At 40.4% G+C, this 12,837-nt stretch overlaps 1 protein-coding gene across 1 annotated transcript; it reads right to left on the reverse strand.

Moving 5' to 3' along the window:
• Positions 1 to 545: 545 nt before the first annotated feature.
• On the reverse strand, positions 546 to 12,065 carry slc9a2 (solute carrier family 9 member 2). Its single transcript, XM_063887534.1, has 13 exons — positions 11,567 to 12,065; positions 11,019 to 11,233; positions 10,676 to 10,924; positions 7,430 to 7,680; positions 7,127 to 7,344; positions 6,657 to 6,856; positions 6,400 to 6,489; positions 6,245 to 6,315; positions 4,810 to 4,977; positions 4,601 to 4,706; positions 2,317 to 2,433; positions 1,996 to 2,083; positions 546 to 1,453 (listed from the first exon to the last, which is right to left on the reverse strand). The coding sequence occupies exons 1-13, from the start codon at positions 11,829 to 11,831 to the stop codon at positions 1,053 to 1,055; spliced, it is 2,439 nt and encodes an 812-aa protein (XP_063743604.1). The 5' UTR covers positions 11,832 to 12,065; the 3' UTR covers positions 546 to 1,052.
• Between the last annotated feature and the right edge of the window lie 772 nt (positions 12,066 to 12,837).

The raw sequence follows: 12,837 nt of genomic DNA on the forward strand, positions 1-12,837 counted from the left end.
CATTTAGTCACCCCCCCCCCCCCCCCCTTCATTTCCACTGAATGTCAAAATTGTTGATTTGATTGTTCAAATCACAACTAACTGAGCACTGCAGCTTTGTGCATTTCACTTCTTAGAGTGCAGAAAAAAAGAGGAGGTAGAGGATTGCACACATGGAACAGTTTGATTCTTCCTTGACTAAATGAAAACCCAATTGCTCTTTATATTGGCAGCTAGAAATGGGTCTCTTCTGGTTTAAGATGATTTTGAATATGCTGTAACCTCGCTAAAGTGAATATTAAAGAAAACCTATCCGAGTAAATACCTGCATCAGGATAGAGTTTAGTACTATTTACGCTAAAAAGTGCCTGCCTGACGCTAACCCAATACGTCAAGCTTATTTTGTTTATTTGTATAGAAACCCCCTTCATATAAATATAATCAAATATCTTCAAATCTTTTTTACCTGATTGAGAATCGTTTCTCAGTCTTTTTCCCAATCATAGAGAGAATCAGTACCTCCCCCCAGTGTATCCATGGTTTGATTGCTTATGCTCGATAACAGCTTTCAACAACATTAACATTTATTACAGTAGGAGAAAACAAAACGGGCCCAGACTCGTGAGGTCCATCAGTGTAACAGACTTACAAAAGGCCTGCAGTTAGTCCCACAAGAACTCTGTACTGCACAGCAATAGTTCCTCATGATAAACTAACGTATATAAAAAACTTCAATCTTACAGCTATCACAATCAGTAGAAAAAAGTAACATATTTACAACAAGGAAATAATAACTCGGAATTAAATAGTTTAAATTACCTGGTATTTAAAAATCCTATGTGAAGAAATATTAAAATCACATCGTGTCTCACTGTTCATGCACAGAGCCTTCACTGTAGTGCACTGTGCTTCTGATGTGGCTCACTTTGAGGTACTACTGTCCGTTTGGGCTTATTTCATTCAAATCAGAAATGACTGGACCCCTGTATTAACTTACATTTATACAAAGTCAAGACCCTGGAGCTGCGTGAGAGACTCAGTCTGTGGCAGTCCAGCTGCTCTTGAGACGCTTTCTACTTCTTTGGGTTCCACTGAGGCCGTCTGAGCAGAGGGTTTTGCGTTGCGTTGTCTCTGGGTTCAGCAGCCCAGGATGGAGGTGGAGGCGAAGGCTGCTCCTCCTCCTCCGTCTCACGATGCACGTTTCTTAAGTTATCAGCAGAGCCGCTGTCACTGTTCACAGGGGCGCGGGGTTGACGGCGAGGAGCAGGAGCGTGGGAATCGCTGGAGGAAGAGGTCTTCCTGGACCTGCCGCGACTCGATTGTATATTTTCATCTAGCATGTCGACAGAGGACGCCTCGGTCAGCGTGTCCAGCCGGCGCAGAGGCATCATGGCTCTGGAGGAGGAGCGCGAGGGCTGGCCAAACCGGGGACGTCTGGAGGAGTAGGCCACCTCGGACATGGTTTCCTGATCATCTAGGACAGGTGAAAAAAGTGGTAAAATTGTAATGAAATTCTGGAGGGAATTGGATTTTGCCATCACAGAATCACATGTAAACAAAAAGGCTCTTATTATAAATGAGAAAATATGGTCACAGATTTACAACTTGAACCTCATTGACCTGCTGCCAAGTCATTCAGCACAAATTATATTATATAAATGATGCACAAGAACGCTGACCTTAGGCACATCTTTGATCTAAATTTCAATTTCATTAATGAATAAATGGAAATGTTGACCTTAAATTGGCACTGGAAGACATGTCGGGATCACAAATGTTATTAAACATCATCTTGTGGAACGACATTTGTGCTGTTGCCATCCAAGACCAACACTGCTAGCATGGCTACAAGTGTAAACTTCATATCCTGTATCTTAAATGAAGATCTGATACAAAAATAAACACTTTCCTTGTCCTGAAAACCTCTTAAGAAAACTGTTGTGAATCTTTCATTTATTGCCACCTTAAATCTACTTTAAAAAAAGAGACATAAATGGGAACTTTGGAGAAGCTTACCTGTCGAGCTTCGCCTCCCAGGAGGGAATTTTGAGTCCAGACTTTGCCCAGCAGGAAGAGAGAAGTATTTGTGGGATCTGGGAACCGCCTGAGAAACAAACAAAACACATGGGAATGAAACAGCAGAATGGCAGGAAACAAAAAGCAGAATGAGGAGTTGGATAAAGAAAGTAAACCTCATGTTTTATAAGGGAAACGTTTCTCTCGGTGCAGCGATAAGAGATGCTCTCTCTTCCTTACTTGAAACTAAGAGGCTGATAACACACTGTATTATGTAATTCCTTGAGTCAATACCAGCCACATTTAGAGCTTCCTGCTTACCGGTGACTGAAAGCTGCCGGGTCTCATGCTGCGGCGGATGCTGGTGTGGCGCCTTATCAAAATCTCTCTGGCGTGGCTTTCGTTGGGCAGGGCGTGCTTGGTTGTGTATGCCACCGTCTAGAAAAAAGGAAAAGGTAAACAAATATTTCATCACACAGCAGATTAACCCCTTTGATTCCACCATTTGTGTGTCAATCTGTAAGAAATTCACAAGGGAGCCAACAGGTGGCCACAGTGATTTGAACAAATAGACAGTTAAAATGCTTTCAGAGGAGACGGCATTCTTTAAAGCTCGGGTTACTCAACCAAAACTGGCCACACCTGTTTGAACGGTCCATGTCTCTGTTTGGACACTTACCTCCTGCATGCAACGTAAACCTCACTGTTAACATAGATCTGTCTGCCGTGCAGCTATTAGTGAGACCTAAAACCTACAAATAAAACACTCTACAGGTTGTCATTGTACTTTGGAGAAATGTGTCATGCTCCTATCTGTTTTCCTGTAGGATAACTTGATGAGACAGTACAGGAACCAATGTTGTATTCTGTTCTGTTAACATTACAATATGCATGCATAATTTGCATTACTTGCAAAATAGTATGAATACCACAGTTTATTTATTTGACTAAATGTATAGCTAAAGTTCTATTTTAACCTAAAATAATAAATGCTAAATTATTAGTTAATTATACTTCTAATTATTCATTTGATATTTAAAGTAGCTGTAGCTTGTAAAGTAGATGTAGAGGAGTAAAAAGTAGAATATTTGGTAGTATAAAGTAGCAGGAAATCCTCAACTAAAGTGTCTTAAAATATATACACAAGTCCAGTCCTCTCTAACATGACACAACCTTTAAAAAGGGCACGCTTCGTCAGCAGGATAAACAGCTGAGGACGTCAAATGTTAAAAGTGTAAACATCACAGACGGGAGGAGACGCTGGGTTTGTTTGAGGTACAGGACTGTGGATATGTGAGAGACTTTAAATGAGGAGCTAACAAGATAATGGGACAGTTAGTCATCTCAGGGACAGAAGCACATGCTCCCTATTTGTCTGCACATCCAGGCGTCTCTGTGGGTGATGTCATGTCACTAGTGGAAAATGACTGCCGGAAAAGTCTGTGGTTATGCAAAACATCACAGAGTTTCGGTGCTTAGAGTCTGAATATCTTTGCGTGAGAACGGAAAGTCCATGTGTCAAACTCGGGAAAAAAGGCCGGTTACAGAAAAATATAAGATCCCAGGATTTAATTTGAACAAAGTTGGTGCTCTAGTGTTTTTAAGCTGCTATTTCCTTTCTATAATGTGCAATATTCTCATATGTGCAATTTGCGCTCTATTTTTTTACAACATATATACATTTTGTAACAATTTGTTAACGTTACCGGCTCTTCTATACTGTGCTTTATGTTCACTTACTTGTAAAATGATCCTACTTATTTTGTTTATATTCTTACGTGTGCCAATTTTTTTATATTATTTTTTCCTTTCGCATGTTATCTGTACATTACTGCTCTGTCGCTGTAAATGTCCCCACTGTGGGACAGATAAAGGCTTTCTGAATAGGATTTTAAGTGGAAAACAAACAGGATATCACAACTTCTGTTGTTGGAAACGTTCATTTAAGACGTTATCAACTTTAAAGAGGAGCACATGCGAGTCTGGGCTGCTGTTCCTTGTAGGCAAAACACTCTGTTTGTACCGTAAGCAGCAGAAGGTTAAAGCAAAATGCAAATGTTCAAGACTGGTGCCCTGTAAAGATCATAAGATCAATATCAGTGGGAGAGTTTAAATGAGAGAGGAAAGATTAAGCTGTTCTCCTGCTCAAATTTGTATTCATTGATTTGGACTTTTTTCTCCTTATTCTCCCTTATTCCAAATATGGAACATCTGTCCTCTTTGAGACCTAAACATTTAAGGAGTTTAGAGGAGAAATGTCTGGTGGATATGAAAATTACTTATGAACATCCTGTGACAAGTAGGCTAAATTTGTCACAGAAGCTTATTGTATTCCTTATAATAAAACAAGGTACATGTCAGATTTATCGAGCAATAAGTGCAGTGGAGTAGAAAGATATTTTCTTTCTGTATAAGAACTTGAAGTATATATTATGAAATAGATATACTCAGAAAAGTATTAGAATTTTACTGACTAATTGTGCTTGAATGAAATATCCTTGGTTACTTTCCACCTCTGTGATGCAAGAGAATAAGATAAAGGAAAAGGGGAAAGTTCAGGTTTGTGCACACATCTGTTATCCTGAATAATAATTGAATCTCTCACCCGTTGCCTGATCTTGTACATGTTCTTGGACAGGATGTCGTGCATGTTCTTCAGGTCCGGAGCCTGGAACTTCTTCTTGGGTTTACCAGAGCTTTTCTTTTCCTCACTGAAAGACAGATTAAAACCAATGACTTCCTCTAACTCTTTGATCTGAACAGACAATGAGGAGGTGTTGAGATTGTCAGAGAAATAAAAGCAAGGTTTCATACTAGACAGAGACGATGGACGGCGCGGCGCTGATGTCTCCGGTGACAGTGTCCAGGATCTCCATGGCGTTCTGCAGCTCCAGCTTCTTATACAGCGACACGATGCTGGACTCGGCCCGGTTGTCTCGGATCAGGATCCTCCGCAGGATTAGGTTGTTGAACTTCATGAACCTGAAGGAAGAGAAAGGAAATGACATCGGTTAGGGCGGACAGCTTGTGAGAAAAAAAGATCTCCGAGATTAAAACCAACAAGAACAACAGGGCGGCTCAATGATATATTCCTAATAGTGTTTTGGACAGTGGAGGCCTGTTTCCCAAAATAATAAATCATATATATAGTATTATCTTTTTTGTGTAACTAATTTACATTTGTAATGCTGCTTTCTTGTCTACTTGCTTCATTTGTGGCTATTTTTGTGTCATTTACACATTAAAGTTACAATTTATTAGATTTTAAATATTAGTGAGTACCTTTAAGGCTTTACCTTGTGTATATAAGAAGTGTTTTGAGGTTATTTGTAGTTTTTTTCAAGTAATATATCAGTATTAAATATTGCTCTTAATTGATTGCATATGGAGATTGGCCTAATTTGCAGATTTTCTGGGGGGGGGTTTGTATTTTTCACCTGTATTGCTGTCCTTTTGCTCTCAGGATGCTACTAAATTGTCATAAAATGAAGTGATTGTGTATAAAAAGGCTACACTGTTTGATCAATATGACAGTTAACCACCTGAAACACCCTTAAAGCTTAAGTTATGTAACTACATGCAATGTGCTGGATAGACACCAGAACAATTATGTCACTGTGTCACTGTTCTGCGTGTTAACATTATTCATTTCTTTTACAGCATGCTTTAACTTGTCAAATCAAACTGAAAATCTTCATTCTTGAGGAACCTGTCTCTCAGGAAAAAGCAAGGTATGAGTAGACAAAGCTTCAAGGAAGAGAAGAAACACCAGAGAGGAAGTGGCTGCAAAGACTTGTACTAACTATACATTTCATATTGTTTAACAAGTCTTAAGGAGGCTGTATTTAAAGATGTATTCTATATAATAGGTTTATGACTAACATGTTAGGAAATATGAAAGGGATTATTCCAAAGTGCACCTAAAACACAAAACTACTTCAATACTTCTGTGAGTCAAAAATGTAATGTTCTACAGCTGATGGGGAAACCTTAATGTGGTTAGCTGTCCACATTCCACACAGTCTCAGGAAGTGAACAATGGCATTGTCAAACAAAACAACAAAGGAGATAGAGAGAACTGAAACTGCCACCTCTCCTCCAGTTTCACTGCAGATACTTTCAATCTAATATGACTGATATTAATCTGTAATTAAGATAAGAATCACTAATGTGCACATTTTGCAGGCTACTTGCGACTATAAGTGCTGATATTTTTGTAAAGAAAAGCTTTTTTAGATATAGCTCTTACTTGTCTTTCCAGTAGAAGTGGCTCCACTGTCCGCAGAGGTCCTCTATTCCCGCCATGGTGTGCTCCATGAGCTGAGAGCAAAGTGAGAACCATAAATATGTGCTCTAAAAACAAACCGTTCACCTTGTTTACAACAATCACAATGTGTGGCGTACCCTGGAGTGAATCTCTGCGTTGATGGTGTCAAGATTGCGGTTTGTTCTGCGGACATTGATGAACTCGATCAAAGGTCGAATACTGATGCCCTGCGGAGGAGAGAAAGATCACCTATTCAGAAAACCCAGAAGACTTTTGACTAAATAATGAGAGAGTGAAACACCTTTTTTATTTCATTTAAGTTAGACAGATATGAATGATTTGCGCCAAATTGTGTGAATAATTTTAAGTAAAAGGCACACAGATGCTCTCTTACCTGAAGAAAGACAGTGAAGAGGATGATAGCGATGGTGGCCGTGACGAAGAGCGGCTTTCGGCCGATGTTATCAGGAAGAGTGAAGACCAAGGCGAAGGAAATGGCGCCTCGCAGGCCACCGTAGGCCAAACCAAATTGATCTTTCAAGTTGAATGGGATGGTGCGGAAGGGGTTAATGATCTGAGTCAGCACCAAGACACCTGGGGGAACAGATGGAAGAAAAGAAAAGGTCAGGATGCTACTAAGTAGTCCATTCAACTACATATGCAAAGACATTTCCTTTTCAAATATTAAAATCTTCTTAGTAGTCTTCTTTCCCTGGCTTTTGTTGACACATCACTGCCATCAATGTGTGTTTCCATGACACAAACTAAACAATGCATCATAACACCAGTAGTGGTTAAAATTAAAAAAGACAAACCTAAATCCTGACCTCCAACATGACACACAGACCCCTGCCCTCTCCTTACCGAGACCTCTCCATACGAAAGCAAACAGCAGCGTGAACAGGATGTAGCCCCAGTTCCACTCGTGTTCAGTCGTGATGGTGACGACCCCGAGGAAGAAGAAGATGAGGGTCTCTGAGATTGAGCCGAGCATCTTGACCACGTGTCGGATGGTGGTGCAGGAACGCTGGGAAACATTTTCCTCCACGTAGTACTTCATGGTGAGAGCACAGGTCACAATGCTGCAGAAAAACATAAACAACAGCTGTGTTTTTGACGTGTTCTTCACGTGTTGAGTGCTTTCATCTGGAGATGTGTTCTACTCACGCCATGATGGATGAGATGGCGAAGAGCTCGGCTATCAGGTAGGCCAGGTAGCTGTACATGAAGATGAAGAGCGGCTCGATTTCTTTGACTTTAGAGGTGAATCTTGTGGTGAAAGCGGCCACGAAGCCAAACAAAATGCCGAAGCCCATCCCACCGAACCCCACCACGAAGAACCGCGCCACGCCGAGGAACACATCCACCGGCTCCACCACCGGCATCTCCGCCACGAAGTTGAACATGTTGTACAACACCTGCAAACATACACACACACATGTTAAAACAACCATACACACACACATGTTAAAACAACCATGCACCCACACAGTTTTTCGTGCAGCGTTGCATTCATCGTACTGAGGTGCAGGAACAGCCAACCAATCTCTGTGTGAGGTCATGGGTGGTGTCAGGGGCTGCGGCCTGCAGTGACACATTTGCAGATAACATTGATTGACTGAAGTATTTACTCTGCACTGTTTGCAATTTGATAATCTAATTTAACAAAGCGCGCTGAATGACTCACGGGAGAAAGAGCATTTGCCGGAGCAATTGCCTTTGTTACTTATGCTTCTGTTCTTAGGAAGAATAAAGGGAACTCACTCCTGATCTTACGGCTGTGTGGCAGTTTGGTACTGTATGCACCCATTAAAAAAGATAAGATATTTGTAGGAAAGGAAATTATGTGAAAGCCTTTAGCAACAACAAAATACCGTGCATAAAGCACATCTTACATTTTACCGATGGTGCTTAGAGACAATCACTCACAGTTGTGGAAGAGAAGTTCACAGCAGCTCAGTGTTTATAAGTCCTTCTTACTTTGCACATGGCTAATTTAAAAAGGTATACTAAGTGATATTCCATATAATAGTACTTTTCTAACAATACTTTCTGAATTATCCAGCCAGTGTAATGCCCTCAACCCTAAGAATATTTGTCATAAATCAGAAATACACTAAAATGACTACCTTGTGTTTGAATGATTCGGTTAGCCAGTCAAGTGGACATTTATAGCCCCGTCTGTCCAAAGTATCCTAACTTAATCACTTTATCTATTAGACATAAATAGGAATAGAAGCATTTGAATACATATCATTACAATTCTTATGGACAAAAACATGATTAGGGTGTCTCAGTGACCTTAACCTTTATGAGCCGAAATTTAAGGTATTTTTTTTAAAGATGTGCCTGTGGTCTGTGGGGTTTTAAATGAGTGCCACAGCGGACACATTGTCTTTCAACTGCAAACCAAATTTACATTTGAATACCCTGAAACTGAATTCCCCCAGGTGTTCCTGAGATATAGTATTCAGAAGAATGGGACGGAAGTACAACCTGAAAACATAACCCCCTCAGCCACAGCAGTCGCATGCACATACAAATACGTTTTACTTGCATTTTTAGGGCCATCTTATTTAGCCGGGCAGTGCGGGTTCATTTTCCTGGGACTATTTGGGAAAAGTATTTCGTTTTTAGAGCAGCAGGTCAGTGTATGTGGGATACTCTAAATAAACTAAAGTTCCCATTGAGGAACATTTCAACAAACAGTGTGGCTCGCTCAGTTGTTTATAAAATGTTGGTGGTACAATGGACAATATATTTGTTAGATAGAGGTCTGATTATTAGATGAGAAATGTATGGATAGGTCTTTTTATTAGAAAAATATAAAACACCACTGGAGACTTTTCTGCTCTGGGATGAGCCTGTCAATGACTCATGTTAGCAAGCCTTTCAAATATTAGGGACAAGACAAACAAGACTTTTCCACATTTAATAAAAGCAGATCTGTCAGGCAGCAACTGTTCCTTGCTTTAAAATGTGCAGATGATACAGATGATAACCCGAAGCTCTCAGTCAGGGGCGGAGTCAGGGGATCCCCCATTTGAATAAACGGATCTTACTTTAAATTAGAGTTACACCCCTAAAACTGTCACAACCTTTAAACTAATGAATGACTGCAATACTGAGGTCTACTTTTAGCAAATATTACATCTTGTTTGACAGCTTATTCTCTGCTACACAGAGCTCCCTGTGCAGACAAGGCCTGGGTAAATGTTTGTCTTCCCTGTGTGCATCAGCTCGGCTACTGTGTACTAAACAAAAGGGTCGCCACACCAAAGCTAAAAGCAGGTTATTGTAGGTGGGTTGCTGTGTTCTAACACAATAAGAACAGGGGGGGGGGGTTGAATTTGAGCATGAGTGCAGTTCAGTGAAGTTGCAGAGGATGTGTTGACCCCTCCCAGACAGCCAAAAGCAACAGTGGCCTCAGAAACTGGTTTGGCAGCATCTAGGCAAACTAGCTTCAAACGAAATGCAGCTAAGCTCTGTGGACACATCTGTCTCTAACATTACTTCACTTAAACTGTTCAGTTGTTTATCTGTTCAGCATTTTTGGCAGTGACACACTTTATGTCGTCATACATGTGAACCGACCAAGAAAAAGAGAAGGAAGTAATCGTACGGTATCTGAGGAAACCTGAGCCAAGCCTGTAGAGAAATGATAGAAAAGCTGCAGACAAAAAGAAACTGGATCTACCTTTTCTTATAATAGCACTTTTGAAATCAAGGGTCAAAACTGGGTTTTAAATGGTAGGTGGAGTAACAATGGTCACCATGTTGAACTATGCGTGTGTGATTTTGTTCCCACAGTTGCTTTAGTCTGCAGCTAAAGATTATTTCAACTATTGATTAATCTGAGAATTATTTTCTGGATCTATCTATGTTTCTAAAAAAAAGTCATCCTTAAAGTCCAACGTAATGTCTTTAAATGTCTTGTTTGTCAGGGCAAAACCTAAAGATATTCAGCTTAATATGCTATGAAATAGAAGAAAGCAGGAAACCTCTAAATGTGAGAAAACTGAAAACACATTTTCTCCCTTTGTTTGAAAAAATTTCCATTGAAAGAAAATGTAATTAATTACTAAATTAAGTGATTATCAAACTGGTGGAGATTTTCTCTGTCAATAAAGCAATTACTTTATCTTTTAATATGTAGGAACCCTAATGGGACCTTGTCTGCATCATCAATATGTATTATGTAAAAAATAAAAGTGGGATTAAGATATTAGGAACCGTTTGTAGTGACACCCTGCTCAATAAAATACGTGTTCTCATAACAAGCATTGGACCACAATAGGGCCAACGTGTTGCAGCAAGTTTCAGCTTAGTTGAAAGGACACAAAAAATATGCAAAGAAACTAAAAAGAAGATCCGACAAACCCACTTTAGGACTGTCTGCCTTGGCCCACTCACCACAGTGACAGCATCATTGAAGAGGCATTCTCCGAACACCACGATGTAGAGCTGCTCGTTCACAGACACGTCCTCAAACACACTCAGCACGGCGACGGGGTCGACGGCCGAGATGATGGTGGCGAACAGCAGGTTCTCCTGGAGGTTAATGTCCTGCACACCAAACGCCTCGATTTGGCAAATGGCAAACAGAGACATGCCGATGCCAATGCTGTTCCACAGAGTCCCCACCACTGCAAACCACAACACCTGCACACAGACATAACCAATCAAAAACAAGTCTTCAAAAAGGAGAATATTTCAGGAGTCTGTTTTAGGAAAATGTGGCTGATTTGTGACGGACCGTGCCGATGTTCTCAAAGAAAGGCCTGGTGGGCATGAAGTAGCCCGAGTCCAGGACGATCGGGGGCAGCATGTAGAGGAAGAAGGCATTGCTGGTGAGCACAGCAGGGGGCTCCTCATTGACTGAGTGCATGATGCCCCCCACAATCAGACCAATGGTGATGAGAAGACATGACTCTGGCACCCAGATGGTGATCTTGTGGTACACATGGAAACCTGAGGAAAAAAAGGGAAGCCGATTTAGTTCTAAAAACAGGAAGAGGGCACTCGCATGGAACAAAATGTCCACACCTATTGTTGGCAAAATGATGCCCTATATTTTGATGTAATCAGCATCTGAATACCTTTATTAGTCCCACAGCGGGAACATTTACAGTGTTACAGCTCAAGTAACGTAAAACGGCAACCATTAATTAATTTTAAAAATGCACGTCCATTAGTCATGAAATAAAGACATGAATATACATAAATAACATGTTTAAGTATGGAGACAGCACAATTGCCAACAAGTGTTTGATTTTCACATGGTCAATACTTTGAGCTACTCACCAATCTTTGCAAAGGAAGCCAGCAGCACCCAGAGAGTGACCTCAAAGGGTATCTGTATCCTGGCGTAATCCATGGTAAACACCGGTAAACTTGCTTTTGTCGCGTCTGGGTAGGCCTGTGGGCCATTATCAGGTTTAACCGGGGGCAGGATCGTTACACCACCGGTTGGTTTTGGAGGGATTTCTCCTCTGGAGCCATGGAGAAGACTTAAAAACGTGAAAATAAAGAGTAAAACTGCTGTCCGTGTGGAAATGCTTAAATCCATTGTGCAAAATAAAACCCTAAACCGTTAAAGAGTAATCCAAATTGATGTGAATATCAATTAATCCATCAAACGTTTCAGCCGAAAAGAGGAAAAAAGAAGTGAGCAAATCCTCTAAAAGTTTTTAACATATAATTTACTCCATTTTCAACAGTGACGTCTCAATTTACTTCCCTGCACACTGTAAGGTTGTTTGGTCCGAGTGAGTCCCCTTCAAACCGCAGCAGGACAACACACCTGTGGCTTACCTGCCGCGCGTCCACGAGTTCCGATACAGGCAGGGCGCGGTCCCGAGCCTGGCTCTGATTCTCTGATTGGCTGTCAGCTGATGCGGATAATGAGGGTGGGGCTGCGGTGTTTCTGTGGGACCTTCAGGGCCCTCTCTGAAGTTTCGGTGACACCAGATTCTTGAACGACTCGAGTTTCCACTTTCACTTGTAACACAGTTTCTCTGATTTACCTGAGGTTTGTTTTTTGATGAATTACAGCCTAAACCATCACTGAGCACAGGACTAAAACCTGACAGAATTCAAACCAATTTATGGTCAAAGTTACGAGATATATTTTGAAATGTTGAATTAACATCTCAACATTTCGATTAAGTTTATGTCATGTGATGTGATTTTAAAATCTAAATGATAATGTATTTTTTATTTCACATATGAATGTAGACATTGACAATATTGATGTTGGCTGATTTGGATTTTTTTATTTCAACATGACTGTTCTTTTTTTAACATGCTAATGTTGACTTATGCCTTTACATACAGAAATATTAATTATATATATATATAAATTGTTATTTTCTGACCCTCCCTTTGACAAAAAAAAAACCTTACATTTTTCCCCCCAATACCTCAATGACAAACAACAACAACAACAAACTGTTAAAATACAAAAATGTACTTATTTTGGAATAAAAGACTGAAATAGCTAGCCTGTGTTTAGATGTTTTGCTGTCTTGAAGTAGATGTACAAATACCCACACTTTCTTTAAAGCAGCAATTCA

This window comes from Eleginops maclovinus, chromosome 7, assembly GCF_036324505.1.
Source record: "Eleginops maclovinus isolate JMC-PN-2008 ecotype Puerto Natales chromosome 7, JC_Emac_rtc_rv5, whole genome shotgun sequence".
NCBI lineage: Eukaryota > Metazoa > Chordata > Actinopteri > Perciformes > Eleginopidae > Eleginops > Eleginops maclovinus.

Coding starts and splice junctions, on each gene's coding strand:
- slc9a2 (XM_063887534.1), bottom strand. CDS start 11,831: ATGGATTTAAGCATTTCCACACGGACAGCAGTTTTACTCTTTATTTTC. Junction 7,345..7,429: donor GCCATCTCATCCATCATGGC/GTGAGTAGAACA, acceptor GTTTTTCTGCAG/CATTGTGACCTGTGCTCTCA. Junction 1,454..1,995: donor TGGGAGGCGAAGCTCGACAG/GTAAGCTTCTCC, acceptor CACCTGTCCTAG/ATGATCAGGAAACCATGTCC.